General features: G+C 40.7%; 1 protein-coding gene across 1 annotated transcript; it reads left to right on the forward strand.

The window, feature by feature from the left end:
- Window positions 1-12: 12 nt before the first annotated feature.
- LOC117225709 (very long chain fatty acid elongase AAEL008004) lies at window positions 13-23,549 on the forward strand. Its single transcript, XM_033479420.2, has 4 exons — window positions 13-226; window positions 19,034-19,285; window positions 19,381-19,624; window positions 20,797-23,549. The coding sequence occupies exons 2-4, from the start codon at window positions 19,034-19,036 to the stop codon at window positions 21,273-21,275; spliced, it is 975 nt and encodes a 324-aa protein (XP_033335311.1). The 5' UTR covers window positions 13-226; the 3' UTR covers window positions 21,276-23,549.
- The last annotated feature ends 1,676 nt before the right edge of the window (window positions 23,550-25,225 follow it).

Here is a 25,225-nt window from a genome sequence, read left to right on the forward strand (position 1 = left end):
ACACGGTTTTGATCCCTGGGGCTTCAGTTTCCTCGACGGTGGTCGAGCACGAGCGTGGTTGCCTCTCCTCGCCATTCTTTACCCGATCCGAGAGATACCGAGCGATCCAGACCGATCCGAGATCCCGATCGGACAGAACCTTGTCGTCGATCAGGCACGAAATCGTTGATTACGAGGCGTCAATAGTGACCGGGGAGAAGAGAACGTGACCGCCGAAACTCTCACGGTGAGTACCGGTGAGCCGCCGATTTCGTTGAACGATCGCCGATCCCAGTGAATAGTTCGCGTGTGCATCTTTCCGCGGTCGCTCAAACTGGTTCCGGGACAAAGAAACTGGCTAGTTCCTTTGTTGCCAGCGGGACGTTTACCCCTTTGCTGTGGCCGACGAGTATACTCGTCGCGCGGAAAGGGAAATTATTTCGGACGTGTATACCGATCCCGAGGGAACTTAAATCTCTTCACGAGTGTAGTTGTTAGGAGCAACGACGAGCTCCGACGAGTATACTCGTCGTAGGGAATGGCAGCTTCTGACGAGTGTTTTCGTCGTAAGGGATGTCAGTTTGTCTTTTTCGTCGAGTGTACCTATTACGGAGAAGTAGCGATTTTCTTTTTACGCGATGACGAGTATACTCGTCGTGAAGGAATGCGAGTGATTTTGACGAGTATACTCGTCGCGCGGAAAGGGAAATTATTTCGGACGAGTATACCGATCCCGAGGGAATTTAAATCTCTTCACGAGTGTAGTTGTTAGGAGCAACGACGAGCTCCGACGAGTATACTCGTCGTAGGGAATGGCAGCTTCTGACGAGTGTTTTCGTCGTGAGGGATGTCAGTTTGTCTTTTTCGTCGAGTGTATCTGTTACGGGGGAGTAGCGATTTTCTTTTTATGCGATGACGAGTATACTCGTCGTAAAGAAGTGGGTGTGTTTTCGACGAGTATGACAATCTTTTTACGATGACACTAGCTTCGACGAAATGACAATGACTTTCACGAGTGTGAAGAAGTGACAAAAATCTGTGTGCCATGACGAATATACTCGTCATGAAAAATAACGAGCTTTTTAACGACTATACTCGTCTTTAAAAAAATGTCAATTTTTCGGCGATAACAGGGTAGACTTGTCACGTGGAAATGTCAATTCTTTGTGCAATGATGAATATACTCGTTATGAAGATATAGCAATTTTCTTTTATAATTATACTGACCCCAAAGAAATCTCAACGTATTTTTGTAACAACTCGTGAACTAATCTTGAAACAATGTCAATCCTTTGTGTAACAACGAATATACTCGTTACGAAAGAAAGGACATACAATAGATCGCCATATGTAGCACCGTGACTAAGAGGAACAAGTGGTATGTGTTTCATTGGACAAGTTCAACTATCTCCACTTAAACCGAAGCAATTTTTTGCGTCTGTTCAGTGATTCCATTTTTAGGCCAACGATCTAGTGTGTCGAATTCGATTTGGTTCATCTTAGAATTCCTATAGCGACGATGATCGCGTGTGATCGACAGGATTTTACTGAAATTTAATTCATCAGAACAATTTATTTCTGCTCTTTCTTTCACTGTTGTTAAAAGTGCGAAAATGTTTCCATGAGAAATTTTGTTGAAACTTTTCATTCAAGCATACATTGTAATACAGATGTAGATAGTGAACGATGTAGAGATTACACAATGTAGAAAAATGTATACTGCAGAGAATGTGCAATGTACAATGTAGAAAGTGTGCAATCCAGAGAGTATACAATGTAGATAGTGTATAATATTGAAAGTGTACAATGTGGAGAATATACGATGTAAAGAATTATAATTCAGAGAATTTACAATGTAGGGAATCACAATTCACAGAATTTACAACGTAAAAAATTACAATTCAGAAAAATTACAATTCAAAGTAATTGCAATGTAGATAATTACAATTCAGAGAAAGTACAATGTAGAGTATTACAATTCAGGGAATTTCCAATGTAGAGAATTGCAATTCAGAGAATTTACAATGTAGAGAATTGCAATTCAGAGAATTTACTATGTAGATATTTGCAATTCAGAGAATTTACTATGTAGATAGTTGCGATTCAGGGCATTTACAATGTAAATAATTACAATTCAGAGAATTTACAATGTACAGAATTACAATTCAGGGAAATTACGATGTAGAGAATTGCAATTCAGAGAATTTACAATGTAGATAATTGCAATTCAGAGAATTTACAATGTAGATAATTGCAATTCAGAGAATTTACAATGTAGATAATTACGATTCGGGGCATTTACAATGTAGAGAATTACAATTCAGAGAATTTACAATGTAGAGAATTACAATTCAGAGAATTTACAATGTAGAAAATTACAATTCAGGGAATTTACAATGTAAAGAATTACAATTCGGAGAATCTACAATGTAGACGAATAACAATTCATAGAATTTACAATGAGGAGAATTACAATTGTGAGAATTTACAATGTAGACGAATAACAATTCATAGAATTAACAATGAGGAGAATTACAATTGTGAGAATTTACAACGTATAGAATTGGAGTGCAGAGAATTAGTGTAGAAAAGTACAATACAGAAAATGTATAAATGCAGCTAATTTAGGATGTAGAGGAATGCACAATGCAGAGAATGCAGAAATTAAGCTAGAAAAGGAACCATTCAAATCACTTCTGATTGTTTTACACTGTTTATGCGAGAAACCAGTTCCACGATTCAGTGACTCGAATCGTAGTAAATATTGCAACAAACTTTTTCACGAAAACGCAGTTTTATCAGATAAAAACTAAATTTGCGATGCAAAGATGTGCGCAAGAAACCATTTATGCGACACCCGTTAACGTTCGTATTAAGCTATTATACGGCGGGATTAATATAATTAGCGGGACGTCTGCGTTTGATCTCGGCCGGACGAATGACGAATTCGCGAGCATTTCGAGCAGATTAATGGAAACACGGTCGGCGGATCGCCCGAAAGGAGAACGACGGATCGCGAACGACGGTGGATTACGTTTCGCGGGCGTTGCACAAGAATTCATATAATTGCCGCTAAACGCCGAGATCATTATTATCCGTGCAATCGCTGATCACCGTAATTTACGGCCGTCGGCCGGCGTGTCGCGAGAGAAAATTCTCGTGCCGGTGTGACCCCGCCATACTTTCGCGGTTCTCGATTAACGCGGCCCGATCCCGCTGCCTTTTCCATTTCTAAATCATCCTTAACGATCGATCCTTTTCGGCCGCTTATTTCGCAACCGCGAATCTACGATGTCAGTCACGATTTAATGCCGCGGATTTCTTTTTCTCCTCGTGAAATAGATATCGACGACACCGACCAATCGTACGGGACATGTCTCGTACTTCAATTTATCGTGATTATTTGATCTTTTTTCGAACGCGATTTCCATTTTAAAAAATCGTCAACAATTTTTCACTCGAGCTTATTGATCTTGAAGAAACAGCGATATTATTCTGACGTCGGGTATACTCGTCACGGATAAATAGCAGTCTTGTATAATGATGAGTATATTCGTCAAGAAGAAACGTCAATTTTTCTCCCAAGCATACTAATCTCGAAGAAATAGTAATATTTTTCTAATGACGAGTATACTCGTTACGGAGAAATCGCAATATTTTTCTAACAACGAATATACTCGTCACGGAGAAATACCAGTCTTTTATAATGACGAGTATACTCGTCAAGAAGAAATGTCAATTTTTCTCCCAAGCATACTAATTTCGAAGAAGTAGTAATATTTTTCCAATGACGAGTATATTCGTCACGGAGAAATACCAGTCTTTTATAATGACGAGTATACTCGTCAAGAAGAAATGTCAATTTTTCTCCCAAGCATACTAATTTCGAAGAAATAGTAATATTTTTCGAACGACAAGTATATTCGTTACGGAGAAATAGCAGTCTCGTATAATGACGAGTATATTCGTCAAAAAGTGACGTCAATTTTTCTCCCGAGCATACAAATCTCGAAGAAGTAGCAATATTTTTCTAACGACGAGTATACTCGTTACGAAATAAATCTGCTCACGATGCACTCGTTGATAATATCAAACGCTACAAAACAGAAAACAGTATCTCAATCGACAAATATGAAGTTAATTAATTGTGCTCGAAAACACAGCAAGGGCGTAGGGATTGGTCCATCCCACAGTAATCGGCTCCACTGACTGCTTTACGATACAAAAATCCGAATAGTTCGTCGACCGACTCTTTTTCACGTTGCTGCAAGTGTCGATAATTTTTTTCACGCAATGCATAACGATCCTTTCACTTGAACGGTCCCCGGCGCATCTCTCGTTTTACGGTGAAATCACGGTTCAAGGTCACGTTCTGCCACCGTCCAGACCGTAGATGAACTCCTCTCAAATTAGAAGTGAACCACGCGTTTGGTATTCGATGGAATGCCACGTTGAAATATCATTTCCATTGCCGGCTGAAATGTCATCATCGTTGCCCGTTCCTTGACTTACTTCGTCAGAGAATGAACCTAGAAGTGACCAGGGGACATTGTACCGCTGGAAAATAGTGGATAGCTCGCGTGGAATTTACATTGGCGTCGCGTCACTTTCGTTCGCTCCGCAGTAGAGCAGTTTGAAGCATATTAGAATCTCGATTATCCGAACTAACGGGAAGCGTTCAGACGGATAATAGATATTATGTAGATTACATTTCATGATTTTCTCGCTAAAGGTCGCGCGAAGGTCGACACGTTGCACCTCGTTTGATTTGTTTTTTCCTATAGTGAAAAATATGTAGTCCCATTTAAAAAAAAATACGATGACCTTAAAATCTCAAAAAAATGATCTTGAAAAAAATAATTGAACTGAATATTTTTTGTCTCATGATATCTTGTTTTGGATCAAATGGATCAAATTAAATTCGATCGCTTAACAAGAATATTTAATAATAATAATTATTACATCTGGCACATGAAGATTGAGCCAAGAAACAGCACACTAGAATAACTGTACACAACTTAGAATCTGGAGTGTATCTTTGTCATCACTAGGCTGTGGATATTTATGCATGATAAACATTGTCCGCATTAATTCCGAGATACAGTCAAGCACACGTTTCGTTCTTCCTTGAACAATTTTAACAAGCCGAGAGGAAGATATTTTTAATACTTTTTGGCTGTCTTAAATATCACTTTCTTAGTTTCATCATAAATGTGGGCAATCCAAAGTGTATAGTCTTTATTTCCGAAATATTAATTCAAACATCAAAGTTCCAAATTGCTAACTGTAGACAATTTTGAACTTTAAGTATTTTTGTCACTTACTATCTATCTACATAAGTTAGGTTGGGTAATCTACGTATGTTAAATATGTTAGGTACGCTAGGTATGTTAGGTATGTTAGGTATATTAGATGTATTAGGTGTGTTAGGTATGCTAGAGGTATGCTATATTAGGTATGTTAGGTACGTTAGGTATGCTAGGTATGTTAGGTGTGCTAGGTACGTTAGGTATGCTAGGTACGCTAGGTTAGACAATAGCTAAGTAATAGTTAGACATAGGTCAGGTATTCGATTTTCAGATTCGATATTTTCGAATCTGAAAATATGATGCACCCGACAATCAAACGGTGCTTAAGAAGATCGTTTCGGATTGGATGCAATTGTAGAACAACTACTACGAATTGCATCACCATATCTGATGTACAATCGGCTAGCCTTGCTCGGCACTCGGCGCGTTTACATTGCAAATCCCGTTTCCTAACGAGACATTGCAGCTCGGATATCTCCGCTCGATCTCGCGGTGATTTGAATGCGTGCGTGTTTCGCGGTTCGCAGTACGCGGAAACAGGATGATAAAAGTGACGACGACACGGAACAATACAGCGGACCTTGCCGATCGCGGCTCGATCCGCGAATTCCAAATTGCCTATTATCTCCTCGGGCAGAAAATTCAGGCTCCCGGACGATTTTCTTCGTGCTTCGTACGATTCACCGATGACGGATTCGACTGTTCATTGCTTTAGAATTTTGTCGCAAATGCTGCAAAAGTCGGTGACAAAATGTTCGCATATCTTTTATGACGGATTAATTTTTTTTCAAAATTGGTCCAAATTGCTTGAATTCTGTTTTTTTAAGATTTTTGAGGGTTTAGTTCAATAGGTGGCGATTAAACAAATTTTTGCAAAAACTGCAAAAGGCAATTAATAAATTTTCAAATTTTCTTTATCGTGAAATAAATTTTTAATAATTACTCCGAATGACTTGAATTTCTTTTAAGATGTTAGACGATTCAGTTTATAGTAAATGATGTTCCAGCATCAAAAAAACTCTCAGAATTTTTACTCGTTGGTCGAAAGTGACAAAGTAACTGCGGTTTTCACAATTTTTCATTGATTTCGGCAAATTAATTTGGCAAATTTTTATAAGGGCGTCGAATAAATTTTGGGTGATTGAATTTTCTGCAATTTGGGTCTTGGTTAGGTCTGGATTCTGCTTACATTAGGTCTGCGTTAGGTCTAGGTTAGGTCTACGTCAGGTCTAAGTTAGACCTGCATTAGGTTTAGGTTAGGTCTGCATTAGGTCCAGGTTAGGTCCATAATTTATTTACCATATTTTTTGCATTTCACAAATTCAATTGTTTGTCCAGTAATCTTCGATATGGGCATCGTAAAATTGTTCATAAATAAATAATTTATGAAACAAATAAAATCATTAACAACCGTTTTGGATTTACTGTCGGTGTGATCTGCGGCCCACAAATCTAGCCAAACAGATTTGCAAAAAGTTGATATTCGATGTCACAAAAATTCCGGTCGTAAAATCGATGTTTACGTATGGTAAAAGACTTATGAGCCCACGCAACGTCGATTTACTGGCGTTCACATCGGCTGCCAACTGCGCGTGGCCCACGCGACCGGACATCTTGACACTGACATTAGACCATCGTCTGTTGTTTACATTATTTTACCGTGCGATGCATAAACATGAGGCGTGCTCTTATTACCTAACGGAAGTGATAAACGAAAGGTGGATGAAAATGTGTTTCATTGTTTAATTTCTTGGTTTTGCGTCACAAGTAGACTCGCCCAGAGTGTAGTGACGAGTATACTCGTCACGAGAAAAATGACAATTTTCTCGACGCTTACATTGATTACGAACAAATGGCAATTTCTTGTCTAATGGTGAGTATACTGTCAAGAAGAAATGTCAGAGAGAGCTTCGTATAATGACGAGTATACTTGTCAAGGAGAAATGTCAGTTTCGTATAATGACGAGTATACTCGTCAAGAGGAACAGGCAATTTTTCTCCCGAGTGTAATAATTTTGAAGAAACAGCAATATTTCTCTAACGACGAGTTTACTCGTCACGAAGGAACGGCAGTTTTGTATTAAGACGAGTATACTCGCCATGAAGGAATGGCAATTTTTCTCACGAACATAGTAATTTCAAAGAAGTAGCAATATTTTGCTAACGACGAGTATACTCGTCACGGAGAAATAGCAGTTTTGAATCATGACGAGTATACTCGTTACAAAATAAATCTGCTCACGATGTGCTTGTTAATAATATCGAATTCCCGAAATCCAGCTTGTCTTCCTTGCTTTGTTGTCAACAAGTTTGTCATTAAATATTTCAAATACTATAAGCCGTCCGCAAAATCTCATCAAAAAGTAAGCGTCATGCCTCTCCTTGTTAATCAGTTTTGCGTTCATCCGCGTATCTCGTTGAAGGATCCCCCCCCCCCCCCCACTTTAAACCCCTTGTCGGACAGTAATCAAGTGATCGCCCGATGCCCTTGTGGTAAGAAATGTATTCCTGGAAAAGTGTTCTTCTTACGACCAACGTTCACACTTAATAAAGTGGATATAGTGTTATAGATGTAGTAGATATAGTTGCTACGGTAGATGTAGTAAATATAGTGGATATAGTATAATGGATCTGGTAGATATAATATTATAGATATATACTAGATATAGTAGATATAATAAATGTAGCAAATACAGTAAATATAGTGATATAATATGCTAGATATATATTATTATACTATTACAAATATTCTAGATATAGTAATTATAGTGGATATATTAGAGTGCTATAATTATAGTAAATATAATAGATACAGTAAAATAGTGGATATAGTATAATAGATCTGGTGGCTATAATATTGTAGATATAATAGATATAGTAGATATAGTAAATATAGTGGATATGGTATTATAGATATAGTAGATATGGTAGATATTCTAAATAAAGTAGATATAGTGTTGTAGATATACTAGATATGGAAGAAATAGCAGATATAGTTGATACGGTAGATATAGTAAATATAGTGGATATAGTATAATAGATCTGGTAACTATAATATTGTAGATATACTAGATATAGTTAATATAATAAATATACTTTTGTATATATATATATATATATATATATATATATATATATATATATAAAGAATTTTTCCTTTTTTTTCTGTTGTATATATAAATATGTATTGTATATATAAATATGTATTGTATATATAGTAGATACATTAAATAAAGTGGATATAGTGTTGTAGATATAGTCGATGTAGTAGATATGACAGATATAATAAATATAGTAGTTATAATAAATGTAGTAGGTACAGCTGATATAGTCGACATAGTATGCTAGATATATTAGATATAGTAGATATAGGCAATATAGTGAATATGGCAGATATAGTAAATATATTAGTTATAGTAACTATAGTGGATATAGTAGAGTTGATATAAACGATGTAGTAGTTATAGTAAATATAGTAGATATAATAAATATAGTATATATAGTAAATGTAGTAGATATAGTAAATATAGTGGTTTTAGTATTGTAGATATACTAGACATGGCAGATATAGTAAATATAGTATTGTAGATAGAATTAATATAGTAGATATGGCAAATTTAGCAAAAATTGTAGATACAGTAGATATAGTAAATATAGTAAAAATAGTAAATACAATAGATATAGCCGCGTCTGAGAAATGTACCAATTCATTAATCAACCATTATTAATCAGCCAGTACAGCTGCACGATTAACACTATCTTCGCCGTTATTTATTAGTACCTATCCTTCCAGAAAAAAAGATTACGCAGGAAATAATGTTGATTGAAAAACCATGAGAAGTTGTCCTTAATCCCCTTTGGTAAAAACAGTGATAAATAGAAGATATTAAAAGGTGTCCTTCGTCAGCTTCGGCGGTAAATAGCGTTAATCTCGCCGTGAGAAATTCGAAGTTTCCGGAAAGGCCGGCGCAGAACCCAGGCTCGGCGGTCGTCGCGCCACGGTCGCTCGACGACGCGACCAAATCAAACAATCGCTCGTGCGGAAAAAGTGGAAGGGCAAAGAAAAACTCGTTTCACCGTGACAAAAATACGATCGAGCCGACTCCTGGTAATATTGTTTCTTCACGCAGTTTCCTCGTTGATCTTTGAGCCCTTGCCGACGCAACTCCGTCGTCGCTTTACGATCCACTTCCGGGCATTATTTCCTTTTTGTTCTGTCAGATACGTTATTTACAGACGGTTTTACATCGTTCAATTTATCATTATGCCAATGACTGTCAATTTGTTCCAAACGAGTTCGAAGAGCGTCCGCGGAAATGATAATCGAAATCACAATTAATGTTGCATAAAATATTAGGGATACTTGTAATGTCTAGATTAAGTCTAGGTTATGTTTGCACATTAGGCCTAGATTATGCCTGGATTAGACCCTGATTGTGTTTGCATTTGATCTAGATTATGCTTGGATTGGGTCTAGGTTATGTTTGCATTAGTTGTAGGTTAGGTCTTATCCTGGGTATCACTGCAAAACACGTGTAAATCTTGCATCTCTTACTAATGGTTACTATGATACAGAACATCATTATAATACATCATTATATTTAAATCCAAATTAAAAAATTGTTAAAAATTAATGAGTTTATATAATAATAATTTCTAGATTAAGTCACACTTACACCTGGATTTCATCTGTAGGCAACGTCGTCTCCTACAAAATATTATTTCATAAGAAATTTGTCACATATTAATTTCACAATAACCCGACATAACCTCCAAGCCAGATTTATAGCAATTATTTGATAAAGAAAGTCACTGTATTTAAATCGTTCGAGGACTGGGACCGCGTTCGCGCACAGACGGATTCCGCGAATAAGTCAGTTTCTCCAAGTTTATTAAATCCGAAATTCCAGCGGGACCAAAAGATTGCATCTTCTTATTCCGGTCAGCACGGCCGGCGAGCTGCCGAGATGCAGACAGAATTCGCAAACGGAGACGCTGTCGCGTCAGCGAGCGTATCTTGTGAAACAAAGGATAACGCAGAGTCACGTACCAGGCGATATTAAATCACGGGTTCGGTACCGATCGGCTGTTTCTATTCCGATCGGCGCCGCGTTGCAAAATGAAATCGTAAGTCTCGAGCGCGATGCGACCGATCTGTCGATTGGGAAACGATGAAAACGGTGCACGCGCATGATTCGACAACCGATTTGCTACGCTGCAGCGAGCCGGCGCGCAGTGGGCTGGACACCCGTTTTGAGTGGCCAAAATTGTTTTAGCGTTATTTCGACGTTTAAGGTTAAAGTGCAGCAAGTCGTTGAATTCGTCTCGACACCAGCTGGAACATTGTCACGTCGAAAACATGTGACACGGCCTACGGTCGCCGGGTCGTTTGCGACCCGATTCATTTAAATAATCATTTTATTCAATTTTCGGCAATTAAGTAAAATAAATGGCTGTTACACTTGGGACAACGGAAAGATTAATTAATTTACCTGAAATACCTTGAAAAATATGTTTGGAGAAATTGTTCGATCATGATGGCCAGCATTTTTAACGAAATTTTGTTGTAATATTCGATCATTCCTGTGGAAAACGTTTAATTTCACTTCGAATTTTATGAATTTTACGCTTCGAGCAATTGTCGGACTATAGTAAAAATCATTACGCAGCAAATAAATATTTACGGCGATTAAACGTTTCGACGAGTTATGCTTGCGAAGCTGACTTTTGGCCACCTATTCCGGACTCCCGGACCGCTGCGCGGTGTAACGGCTCGCGCGTACGCATGTAGATCGGCGACCGGTTTCGAGAAAAATCGGAGGCATTGATCTCTGGGAACGCTCGTGGAATTTCTATTCAGTGCCGCGGAAGAGTAAACATGATTACGAGATCCGATGGCTGGGATTCGCGGTGGGAACGACTTCCCTGTTGGTATTCTTGTTTCTTTATTTCTTACAAATGGTCGCGCCGTTCACGCTGCGTTCTGTCGATTCGATTTCGAAATCTAACGTCAAGACAGTTGTCCCAAGCCGTACGCATACCATTTTGACATTAACCGTGGTTCTGGAATTGGTAAGCTGAGTATAACATGTATTTATGGCAAAATTGATTAGTCGGATTATTCACTTATTTAAATAAATTAAGTTCATTATTCTACAAACTCAATAAAATAAATTAACTTAATCGAGATACTAACTTAATTGAACGAATTAACCAAATTATACTACTAACTTGATAAAGTAAATTAAGTTAATTGAACTATGAACTTATTAAAGTAAATTAATGAAACTAATAATTTCATCGAACCACTGACTTAATTGAATAAATTGATTTAATTATACTACTAACTTGATGAAATAAATTAAGTTAATCAATTTATAAACTTAATAAAATAAATTAACTTAATTGAACCACTAACTTAATAAAATAAATTAACTTCATTAAGCTAGTAACTTAATTGAACTACCATCTTAATTGAATAAATTAACCTAATTATACTGCTAACTCGATTAAACAAATGAAGCTAATTAAACTATAAAGTTAATAAAATAAATTAACTTAATTGAACTACTAACTTCATCGAATAAATTATCCTAACGATACTACTAACTTGATTAAATAAATTAAGTCAACTAAATCATTAACTTAATTAAACTATTAACTTAATTAGATAATTAAATTACTTGCCAAGGTTATTTACACATACAATCGACATGTTAAAATAATTAGTCGCTACTAAAATTTTAATACCATCAACATTTTACAATTTCGTAAAATGGTTTCTTCTCTCAAATCAGATCTGCTGTCCTCGTTGAAATTATTCGCATTTCCGGTTTGTTCATCGGCATCCGAAGGCTATTTCGCAACAATCTTACACTCGTCAAATGTTGTCAATCGCTGTATACATACCGGTTCCAAGTAGTATTCGAGTTGATCCTGTCACGGCCGCGTTCAACGATCAAAAGCGACCAGTGTGCAAAGTTCGGCCGATAATCTTGGGCAATTAGAAAGACGATTATTTTTTAGACAGCGGTGCGCGAATTCGGTCGCGATCCGATGATCTGAAAAATTTCGAAACCGGTAGAAGGGAACGCGGTGCCGCGTTATCTTTAGTGCGCCGGCAAGTGGAAATGCAGGTTTGCGTAGAACAGTTGCGCGAGGGCGTTGTAACGAAGACCGCGCGATCATGGATCGTTAGCCGCGAAACAGGTTCAACGTTGCGATCGGCAAAGGTTCGACCGACCGGTTTTACCGGGGAGAAGGCCGCGCGAGATCGCGGGTACGATGAACGGTCTAACCGAGCCAATAGTAGTTTCGATACCTGTTCGAGAATCGGCACGACGACATCCTTGGCCCGCTTCGATCGACGCTGGGGAAAAGGAAAAGTGCGGGGACCTAAAAGAACTCCGGACCAAAAATACCTGGGGACCTGAAATAACGAGGGACTTATAATAATCAGAGACCTGAAATAACTGGGGATCTAAAATAATCGGAGACCAAAAATAATCGAGGACCGGAAATAACTAAGGACCCAAAATAATCGGGGACTAAAATTAACGACGGGCCTAAAATAGTTGGGCACTTGAAATAACTAGGGATTTAGAATAATCAGGGACTTATAGTAACCTGGGACCCAAAATAAGTAGGGAGGAAAAATAACTGAGGACCAGAAATAACTAGGGGCCCAAAATAATCAGTGAGCTAAAATATAACCAGGGACCTAAAATAACTGAGGACCAGAAATAAGGGACCCAGGGACCTAAAAGAACTGGGGCTTAAAAATAACCAAGGACCTAAAAGAACTGGAGATTACAAATAACCAGGAAACTGACGTAATTAGGAACCTGAAATAACTGAGAGCCTGAATTAATTGGGGACCTATACAAATTCGGTCCTAAAATAACCGGGGACTAAAAGTGCCCAGAGATCTGAAATAACTAGGCATTGAAAATAATCAGGGACCCAAAATAATTGACGACCATAAATAACTGGGGAACCTAAAATAATCAGGGACTAAAAGTGACAAGGGACCTAAAATAGTTGTAGACCTGAAATAACTAGGGATCTACAATAATCAGGGACTTATAATAACCACGGACCCAAAATAATTAGGACGCTGAGATAACTATTAGGATCGACAAGAGAGACAACAGATTGTAGGGACGTCTTTAAGACGTTACGAACTGATGTTCTACAAACGTCTTCCAAACGTCCCATATTACAAAACTGGGCGTCTTAAAGGCGTCTAAAGACATCTGACGGACGTCCAAAATGGACGACTAAAAGACGACTTCTAGTTAATTCTTATTTATTTTATTTCGGACGTCTTTAAAACGTCTGTTCTGAGACGTTTTTAAGACATCTACTTTGGGATGTCTTGAAGAGGTCTTATTTCAGATGTAATAACGATATCTGGATCCGGACGTCTGTTTCGAAATGTTTTATTTCAGACATTAAAACGACGTCTATTTGGGGACGTCTTTAACACGTCTGTTTCTGGATATCTTTAAGACGTCTTTTCTCTGACGTCTGTTTCGGGATGTGTTTAAGACGTTTTCTTACTGACGTCTGTTTCAGGACGTCTTTAAGACGTCTTAGGGATGTCCCGAATTGAACGTCGTCTTAACGTCTTAAAGACGTCCCGAACTGAACGTCGTCGTAACGTCCCAAAGATGTCCCGGCCTGGGCGTCCTTTCATTGTTTGAAATAGGACGTCTCAAAGACGTCCATTTTAAGTTGTAAGACTTTCAGACCTAAAATGGATGTAAAATGGACGTCGCGTGCTCTCTAGGTATGGAGCTAAAAGAAATAGCAGTACTAAAATAATCACGAACCAAAAATAACTAGAAAACAAAAATAACCAGGAATCCAAAGCAACAGTTACCAGAAAAATGCTTGTAGGGCGCAGGGGGGGGGGGTCGAGGAAGGAAATTATTCCCAAAATCTGTGGTTGTTATTCAAACCGAAGCTATTAATTGTGAGATATGAAAGAACCCGTTCCAAAAACCCGCGCGAACAAAAAATTTCAATCAATCCATCGCGCAGATCGTTCGAGCAATCAATGCTTAAAACTGATCGGTTTCGCGAAATGTTATCGCAAGACGTTCGACGAATTAACCCGTTCGCCTCGGTTCACTCTAATCGAGGTTTACGAAAGTGAAATGTGCATGTAGGTTCTCAAAGGTTCCCAACTCCGTCATCAGAATTCCATCCAATTACCGGACAGACTGTACTTCGATTCGTTGAAATTGTCCCTAAAATGCTTAACCCTCGCGTCGCGGTGGCTGGGTCAACGTTGACCCGGGCGCTACAAGATCATTCACTTCATTACTCGATTTTCGTCGATTAGATCAAATAGATCTGCGAGAAATGTCGTCGAGAATATGCTTCGAAAAATTGCTGAAGCTCGAAATTTCTGTCATTTATATTTATTTATATTTTATTAATTTTATATATCGTATATAGCACAGTTGTACTGCGGAATACCTAATATGGCACCTTTATACCGAGGGAACCTAAGGTACCCAAGATTACCATTCCCGTTGTTCGCAAAATCGTAGGAACAGAAGTGCCAGTGTCCGGTAGGAACAGTGTGCAAAGTGCACACATTTGAATCGACAAAAGGCCAAGTATGAGACGGAAATAAAGATCGACGGTTGAGAGCTGCGAGCACGGAATCCTAGCTCAACGACCGGGTACCCTTGAGAGGATCATCGAGCGGCGACGAACCGCGGCGATAAATTATCACCGCATAATAATTAATTGGATGTCGGTTTGGTGTCCGGCATTGAGCCGGTACTCGGAAATACCGGTGACTATTCGATTCCGTCGAGCAGATGATTTTGCAAGTATGAGAAACCTTCGACGACCGAGGATGAGCAACGTTCGCTTTCGATCCGAGACAGTGTTCCCGCCTGTCTCACCTTCCGAACCGAGGAAAACGTGTGGCGACGCGGTCGGTCTCGAGGCCCGCGCTAGCTGGTCAAAAGTCAATTTTTCAACTTCAATGCACTCTGATAGAAATTTTGATACGCTGCAAAGGTTCATTTGTTATTGAATGATTTTTTTCTGCAATCTGACGACTCTTCGAAGCATTTTACTTAAACATTACTTCGATTTCAAAATATTATTAATTTAATATTATTATTAAATATATTGTATTAATTATAATATTAATTATATTATATTGTTATTAATTTCAAAACAAAAGCATGAAATTGTATAAAATATATAAAACATAGAAAGCGTGTATCAGGAAACAGATTTTAATTCTATTATAATTGTAATATATTATTATATTAGCATTTTTTAATGTAAAATTTTAAACTTTTCATAATCTAAACTTTCAATAATTTGATGAGATTTATAAGTAATATTAATAATATTAATCGATTATAAGTAAACAATGTTTATTTCGATAATTTGATTACATTCGTATTTTTAAACTTTTAATAATTTAAACTCTGAGAAGAGATTCAAAGAAGGTGTTCGGATATGATCGACTTTGAATAACGATGTACAATATCATGACCCTAGAGCGAGTATAAATAACGTGGGAAATAGTGACCGGCTAATCGGAACAAATAGCCGATAGCGGCTCGTTCGGATCGCGAAAGTCAACACGACCATTCGGACCGGTGCGCGTAAATCATGGTCCGACTCTCCCAAGCAATTTGCGTCGTCAATCAGCAGCCTGCGTCCAAGGCTGGAATATACTTCTTCGACGTTTCGTTCGAGCAATCGGTAAAATTGAAAACGTTATCGTCCGGTTGTTTGTTGGTCGTGTTACGCGACTCGTTTAACCAGCCGGAATACACGTGGAATTCATATACATACAGAATGAAAAATACAAGGAACTAATAATAATTGTTATATTAATTAATCATTTATAAATAATTAATAATTCTATTAAATATATAATATTATATGTACATCTGAATAATAAATAATTATTTATAAATTAATTAATTAAATAATATATTGATAAAAATTTATTAAATCACTATATATTATGTATTAATATTAAAATTATTATTATTATATTATTATACGTTGATTAAATTAATGTTAAATAATAAATCAATTAAAAGTACAACTTCTCAGCAGAAGTTGGGGAACGTCGACAAATTAGTTTCAATGATTCTTTTAACTGCGGCGCATCAAACTGCAAAATCTGGAAAAATTCTGAAGCCACTGTTGCAACAACGTATTGTTATTGTAAAAATATGATAGATGTGCGATTCATCCTGTCATGAGAAATTCGCGTTTTACAAAGGTTTTTATTTTTTACAACCAGGGTTATTAACCTAAAAATTGGAAAAAATTCTGAGAAATGCACCCCGATATCTGTAACATGTCAGATTTTTTTCGAAATTTACGCTCGCGTTTTAGTGGTTAAACGGACAACCTATAATTGAGGGGGTTAACAGTTCCACCGAAACGTTCTCTTGTTATCCTGATTTCGTGGATCGTTCCGCGAGGATACAGGAGTCTCGACTCGTCGGCCGAAGACGGGAATAAAGGGGCCAACGATATGTTAATATCAAGAAGTGCCCGGCACAGAGAGAGAGAGAGAGAGAGAGAGAGAGAGAGAGAGAGAGGCTCGCAAATGTAAAGAATGCACAAGGATCCAATTATTATCTACGACGTTTCCGTTTGCCAACGCGACAGTGTTTTTTCTGCTTCGCGGTTTGCCGATTGCGTCGCCTTAACCCGTTAGCCATCGGGATTACGTGCGCACAACATTTTCGAGATTTTTTCACGCCGATTCACGTGTTTTCCGGCCGCGGCGTTGGTTGCGGCAGAGAATTACCAGGAATTTCGTCATCGCCTTTTAATCCGCCATTTGCATACCAACGTTCCACTAACTCTGCAAAAGAGACCGTTTTATTACCAAGACAATGGTTATTGACGTGGTTCAGCTGCAAATATTTGTTCTATTGTTTTCAATTGTAACCAATTTTGCAAACTTCACAGAAACAATTCTGTCATTATAAAAAATCTATTCGATATTTATTTGAGTGACCTAGCTTATAACAATAATTAAAATATATATATAATACTTATAATAATAAATATATATATATATATATATATATATATATATATATATTATATATTATTATATAATAATAATTAATATATAGTAATAATAATAACATACAGTCTATAATAATAATTAAAATATCTTTTCGATTGTTCTCCACATTTCAATTTTTACCATAAAAATCTCACATTATTTTTTCAAACGGTTCCGCCAAAACGACGTCTCCGATCGTCTCCGCTTCTACCCGACGCATTCGCGATTGTTTGTTTACCAAACCGGACGACGGGTCAACCCTCTGCGCCGACACGTGACTCGCTCGTGAAACATGTGGCTCTTACGCAATCGCGTGGACCGCGTTACGCGCGACAACGAAAAATGGGTCGATGCGGACGTGTACTTGTCACACGGTGCCGTGTAATTTCGATGGTCAGTGGAAACGCCGAGCGCGGGGGGGAATTTCTGAGACGCACGGTAATCGCGTCACTGTCCTCGCACGCACCGCGTACGAGAAAATCTCAGTGAAAGGACAGCCGCGATGCAACCTTTCGCCACACGCCGGCCGCGAGTCCACGGATCTATAGATCCTCTAGTCGACATCCGCACGCGCTCCGTCCCGGCCAATTTCAACTAAGGGGATCTGCCAGTAACGATCATTGGCGTCTACTAATTGGTCTGCTTACGAGAAAACAAGATTAAATTTCAAAGAGAACTATAGTTTATTGTCTCTGAGATAATTAATTGATTGAGCGTACCTAGCGTCTCGATGGCATCTAATGAGAGGCAAACACTATTTTTGTCTTACCTCATGCGTTGAATGCCCCGGTGGGTGACGTTGCGATGCCAAAAGGTCGGTGTGGTCTAGTTGCTCCACTGAGCAATCGGACTGGTGTCTAGGATATTTGTACTTTAAACTCCTTTAAACTTGCCTCTAAAATGTTTAATTTACCTAGTACCTGGTCCGTAAGGCCCCTAGGTACCTAATACGTTCAGAGTACCAAAGGTCCCTAAAATGCCTAATTTACTCAGGGAGTCCTAGGATTTCAAAGATGATTTTTGGGTCATAGAACAGTATCACTGTCTTACTTCGTACAAAGAATGCCCCGCTGGATATGATTGCAATGCCCCAAGTCGGTGTGGTATTCTGAGGACACTTAAGGTCCCTAAAGCACCTAATTTACTGGGGGCATCTAGGGTCCTTAAGGCTCCTAATTTACTGAGGGCATCTAAGATCCCTAAAAGAGGGAATCTAAGGTCCCTAAAGCACCTAATCTACTGAAAGTACCTAAGGTCCCTAAGGCACCTAAATTACTGAGGGCACCTAGGGTCCCTAAGGCACCTAATTTACTGAGGGCGCCTAATTTACTAAGGATACCCAAGGTCCCTAAGTCACCTAACTCATCCAGAGTTCCTAGGGTCCCTAAGGTGCCTAATTTCCCCAGGATATCTAGGGTCCAAGTGCTGAAATGTTTCATCTCGAAGAGGTACTCGAAGGTACTTAACATAATCAAAATGTACCTAGGGTCTCAAAGATCACCTAGAGTATCCAATGCCACCATAGCTTCAACATTAAGGATATCAAACCTACAGTGGTCCTAGTGCTGAACTGTTCAATTATTTGCCTAGGCCGTTCAAGAGACACACTTCCCTTCCAATACGAAGCAGCAAACACGACGCTGACGGCACGACTTTCGGCTTTCAGATGGCGCGCCTTATCAAGATAATGTACGACGGCTACCGGGATCTGATGGACAACAAGAGCGACCCCAGGGTGAACGACTGGGCGATGATGAGCGGCCCGTTCCCCACCTTGGCCATCGTGCTCGCGTACGTATTCTTCGTGAAGAGACTGGGCCCCAAGCTGATGGAGAACCGAAAGCCGTTCGACCTCAGGCGGGTGCTGATAGTCTACAACCTCGTCCAAGTGATCTTCTCCACGTGGCTGTTCTACGAGGTAAACGACCCGTGCGCGGGTTGAACGACTTATCGCCGAGGAATCCGCCCGACCGGGATCGTAAACGACTCTTCGTACCCCCTTTCCTGTTACAGTCGATGGTGTCCGGATGGGGAACCCATTATTCGTTCCGCTGCCAACCGGTCGACTACTCGGACAACCCGTTGGCGTTGCGAATGGCGCGCGGTTGTTGGTGGTACTACTTCTCGAAGTTCACCGAGTTCCTCGACACGATCTTCTTCGTCCTCCGGAAGAAGAACGAGCAGATCACCACGCTGCACGTGATCCACCACGGCTGCATGCCCATGTCCGTGTGGTTCGGCGTCAAGTTCACCCCTGGTAAGGAGGCGGCTCCAATTCTTAATTGCCCAACTGATAGCTTGACTGCATCCCGAAGGGGATACCAGGCCTGCGGCGGTTCCAGTTAGCAAAGCGACCGGACTCTCCACCAGCTTGCACACGGTTGCGCAATGCTTTACGCTCGCCTGTATATGGCCGGGTCGAATATCGGCAGAGCCAACCTTGCGAAACGGCGCGACCTTGCGTGTCATTGCAGAAAGCGGTTCCCAGTCTCATGGTGATCGGCTTAGGCCTGGTTCCGCCGGCCGCAAGAATGATGATCTCCTTCGAATTATGTATATATTATTAGCAGCCCGCGCCAACGGGATGTTAGTGGTCACCTGGATGTCGCTAATGAGCCGTTTAGATGATAATTTGATCGTCGCGGCCAAGGAGAGTCCAGGGGCTCATTATTGAGAAGCGCGTACATTAACGGCTGCGGGCTTCCTTGTTGCCTACGCGAGCCAATCGACACGCGAATCTTACGAAATTCCATTTTCTTCCGCTACGTGTCACCTCGGTGCAAGATAGACGATCGCCGGGTCGAATCCGGTTTCTTGATTGTGTCCCGAAGTTATGTCAAGTCCGAGAATCGTAGGCAGGCTCGATTCGGCTGAATATTAATAAGGGCTATTCGGAAATCCAGGAAAAGAACGTTGGGACATTAGCATTATTGACTCATCCGTGCACGAAGATTCTATTAGTCCTAATCCACTTATGAGTCACTCACTCCGCTATGGTGTCTACTTCCTTCTGAGTCCCTAGCACCTGGAGCCTCTAGCATCTGAGTCCCTAGCACCTGGAGCCTCTAGCACCAGGACCCTCTAGTACCTGGTGCCTCTAGCAACTGAGACCCTAGCATCAGGAGCCTCTAGCACCTGAGTCCCTAGCACCTGCAGCCTCTAGCACCTGAGTCCCTAGCAGCTGGAGCCTCTAGCATCTGAGTCCCCAGCACCTGGTGACTTTAGCAACTGAGACCCTAGCATCAGGAGCCTCTAGCACCTGACTCCCTAGCACCTGAAACCTCTAGCATCTATGTCCCTCGCACCTCAATCTTCCTGGAGTAACGGCGAAAGTCTTCGAGGACCTGGCGACCGGTAGCCGTGGGACTCTCTTACCCTTTGGATCCCTAAACAGCGAGCGGTCGCTAAGAGCACCTTTTTGTTCCCCAGGTGGCAACTCGACCTTCTTCGGATTGTTGAACACTTTTGTACACATCGTGATGTACACGTACTACCTGCTGGCCGCCCTGGGACCCAAGATGCAGCCGTACCTGTGGTGGAAGCGGTACCTAACCGTCCTGCAGATGGGGCAGTTCGTGCTGGTGATGGTGCACGCGGCTCAGCTGTTGTTCATCGAGTGCGACTACCCGAAGGCATTCGTCTGGTGGATCGGCATGCACGCGGTGATGTTCTACTTCCTGTTCCGCAAATTCTACGAGTCCTCGTACAAGGGGAAGAAGCCGAAGTCGTCGAAGAAGGACGATGACGCGGCGCCAAAGCAGCAGGCGGAGCCCGTGACGGCGGCTAGCGGGGACGCGAACGAGAACGGCGCCATCTACGCGAACGAGTACAAGATGGCGACCGGGTACATCTCGGACAGCGGCCTGAGGAACCGCGTGTTCATTGACAACAGGGGCTTCAAGGAGTAACCGGACTGTCTCGGGCCGCCGATCGATTGGCAACCAGGCTGGGTACTGCGACCCGGACCCGCCTGACGGGCCCTCGCGGCGCAGCTGGCCCCTGGATCCTTCGCGGACTTACCTTGTAGACGTGTATGTGGACACTTTGTCGAAGATGTCCGGACGGACCGCTCGCGACGAGCGGGGTTCGGCGAGTTCGCTCGCCTAATCGCGGGCCCCTCGCCCGGGCCCGACGCTCCGCGCAACGGTCATTATCCTGCCCGCGGGATACCTGCGTACGGAACGATCATTTTCACGCTTTCTGTGCGTGCGCGTGTAAGTCTGTGTGGCTGTGTGCGTGAAAGAGAGAGAATGCGCGCGTAGATCCCGGCTCGGACGAGATTCAACGTGATTAGGGTAACGGCGGAGCAATCCGGGACAACGTTGCTCCTACTACCGACGGCGATCACTGATGGCAAGAGCGACTGGGATTGCTCCGCGGGGCAGACGGACCTCGAAGAGAGAGATAGAAGACTAGTTTCGTCTCGCTCGATGCGTAGAGTGCCCCTTGTGGACGTGGTATCGCTGCGTCGAGTGGGCGTGGCATTGCTGTGTCGAGTGGTTGTGGCATTGCTGTCTCGAGTGGGCATGGACTATCATCATGAGTAACGTGGTCCTACAGCTCTCGATCGGAGACACACTGCCTCTAGTGGACGTGATATCACCGACCTGCTGCAAAGAAACACTCACATGCTACCCCTAGTTAGCGCGATGTCACTATCCCTAATGCGCACGGTGTCACTGCTCTTAGCAAGTGTCATTGCTGCACTTGGTGAGCGTGATGTCACTGCCCCTAGAGGTCATGAACTCACTGTTCTATCAAAATGTAGACCTGCTGCCTCTTGTTAGCCTGATGTCACTGTCCCTAGTGCGCATGGTGTCACTGTTCTACCAAGATGTAGACCTGCTGCCCCTACTTAACATGTTATCACTGGCCCTAATGGACGTGGACTGATCACGCTACTAAGACGCAGATTTTCTGCCCCTAGTAAGCATTCTGCTAGTGGGCGTGGCCCCGTTACCCCCCAGTAGGCGCGGTCTCGTTGCTCCCAGTGGGCGTAGCCCCGTTGCTCCGAGCGGGTGTGGCCCCGTTTCCCCGAGTAAGCGCTTCTGCTTACGTACAAACAGGGTTGGGCAAGAACTTCCACTGTAATTTCTACCCAAATCAGTCGACACTTGCAGCTGAGAACATTGAAATATCATGATTGGTTAACCGATTCAATTACTTCTTGGTCAACTCTGGTGCAGGGTACAAAAGTTGGACAATATTTCGTGCGAAGCTCGTCGTCGGGATCCCGGGAATTTGTAGATCGGGGCCCACGGTCGATCGGGCCGTCCCTCGACGAATGCTCACGGCGATCCACGAATCCTGTCGCGGGCTTTGCCGCGACGTTCTCATTGCTCAAATCGACCAGCCTCGATTAACTCCTACTTTCGTAGGATAGCCGTGTCGTCGTCTGTACCTCGATCGGCGACTCCGGGTGATTCGTGGCGGGACCCGATCGGTCCGTGGGCTGTCGATTCTTGTTCCGGAAGTGCTTTATCGGTTTCATAGGGAACGTTGGTGAGTTGGTAACGGAACTGCTCAGCGTGGACATTACGGGTAATCGATAGATTCAATTCAATAATTCGTTTTTTTCCGCCGACCCAATATTTTTCTTCCGAGTTCGTTTTAGAGTTACATTTCTGTGGCGTTCAATGCCGCGGGGTCATCGGTGACTCGGCCCTATGCTAATCTACTCGGCTCTGCGATTTTTCTCTCCTACCTTCACCGGCTGGAACTTCTCCATCGGTCGTCATTGTTGTTCGTTTCGCCTGGCATCTGGTAACATTTGATTACGCTGTTGGCAATATTCAAACATTAAATTGTACGTACGATAATTACGGCAACGATGCGGTAACAACGATGGACTGTGAACGACGGAGATGTTCTTGACTTTGGCGGCTGTAAATAGCACTGATATTTCCCGTGAACGATGTTTGTAAAATTTATGCGGCATTTAACGTAATTAAATTGTCTTCCTGTATTTGTTAGAGAACCGAGCGGTATTGTTGAAATGCGTGGAACGCGTTGCCTCGGACCGAGACAAATCGAAAGCTTGGCTGGGCCTGTACATGCGAATGTGTACCACATTCTGAACGCGTAGGATAAGTAATTTTGTACGATACGGACAGAGCTCGCTGATGAGAACAAGAAATGTATTTATTTTAACGTCGAATAAACTGTATTGTGTTTTGCATGAATCAATTTCGTTTATTGCTCGCCGCCTCTCCGAAACCTTTTGTTCCATTACCGTTTTTAAACGAAATTCAATTGACTCTGCGTAATGCATCTACAATGACGTTTACAAGAAAACGTGAAAAAAATTTGTTTTTCAATATAGCAATTAGCATTAGCATACCGCGGAGGACAGTTTGCGACCTCTGGTGGCGTTCTCGAGTACCTCGTCTCTGATAAAACTGAGAACCAAACACAGAAAAATATATAAATAGCTATATATATATATATGGTAAATTGTACGAGGGCATTTAACGAAAATAAATAAAATCTTATTTTATACAAATACTACTTAAAACTTAAGTATGTTATTCATTTTAAGGATATCTAACCTTAGTAACACGTTAAACTGAATTGTTTTGATGTTACATACTCATCACGAACACTAGTTTCTACATTACCACATGATTATAATAAATCGTAGCCGAATTGAAGTATACAGAATACTCGATTCTTGTTGACATAACCTAAACTTCTGTGTTGTCCGAGACAGACCTGTCGTCTCTATACCTCGGTAGCGAAAAAATATAGTACATTTGATTCTTACTAACTCGTGAGTGCCATTGGTGCTGCCGTCAGTGTCAAATTCTGGAAACGTACGATACATTTAACTATGTGTAACTATGTCTCTTAACTATGTCCAACTAAACTGTAATTTTAATTGTAATTTTCATACAATACATTTCATTTTGTTATGATACATTCAATTTGTATGATACATTCTCAAACATAAACGTTTATATAGCATAACATAAACATTTAAATAACAGCTAGAAATAACAAATTTATCAATAGAATATTTTCGATGCAATAATACTCCGACACATTCCTGTCATAAAAATAACTCTGTACGTTTGATGCGGTTAATTATTTCCATTAATAAATTAAATGGCAATACTCAATTATGTCTATAACAAACGGAATTGTTTTAAATATTAAGAAGCCAGAAACAATGAATCCATCAACAAAAGGAGTTCGATTTGATGACCCATCGATCGATTTGTGCAATTAAAATTCTATTGTTATTTAAATCTCGTTGGCATTTTTTATAATCAAATTTAGACGATGAAGCAGTCTTGCGAGCACTCGATAAAAACCTTACAAAATAAATAGTTGGAGACATTAAATAATTGAAGAACTTATTAAAAATATCGATCGTCATCGATCACGACGATCAACGCTCATCGAAGTCGGTGGTGGGGGTTGCCTGTCTCGGTTACTTGTTCGACTCTGTGCTATGCTACTTTCCTGTCCTGTGTAGTTTCTCCTATTTTATTGAACAGAGAATTCTGAAAAAAGTCATGAAGTTTCTATCTCCTTAGATACACATTTGAGAATTTTTTCAGATTTTTTCATTATAAAACCGATATTCGAAAAATCAAAAAATATATATTTAAATTGCCGATTTTATATTGACGTTGTAAAGTGACCACCTTTATATTTTCACAGCTTTTGCCATTTGTTATAGTTAATAACATATAATTTTGTCTGATTTTTCGAAATGGGGTTACGTATCTAGAAAAATGGAAAACTGACTTTTTTTTACTTACTTAGCACGCTAAGCTCTCAGCACCCTTAAGCTATCATCAAATAATTGTAATCTGCAAGCCTAAATACATTTTTATGTATTACACAAACCAAT

This window comes from Megalopta genalis, chromosome 14, assembly GCF_051020955.1.
Source record: "Megalopta genalis isolate 19385.01 chromosome 14, iyMegGena1_principal, whole genome shotgun sequence".
Classification (NCBI taxonomy): Eukaryota; Metazoa; Arthropoda; class Insecta; order Hymenoptera; family Halictidae; genus Megalopta; species Megalopta genalis.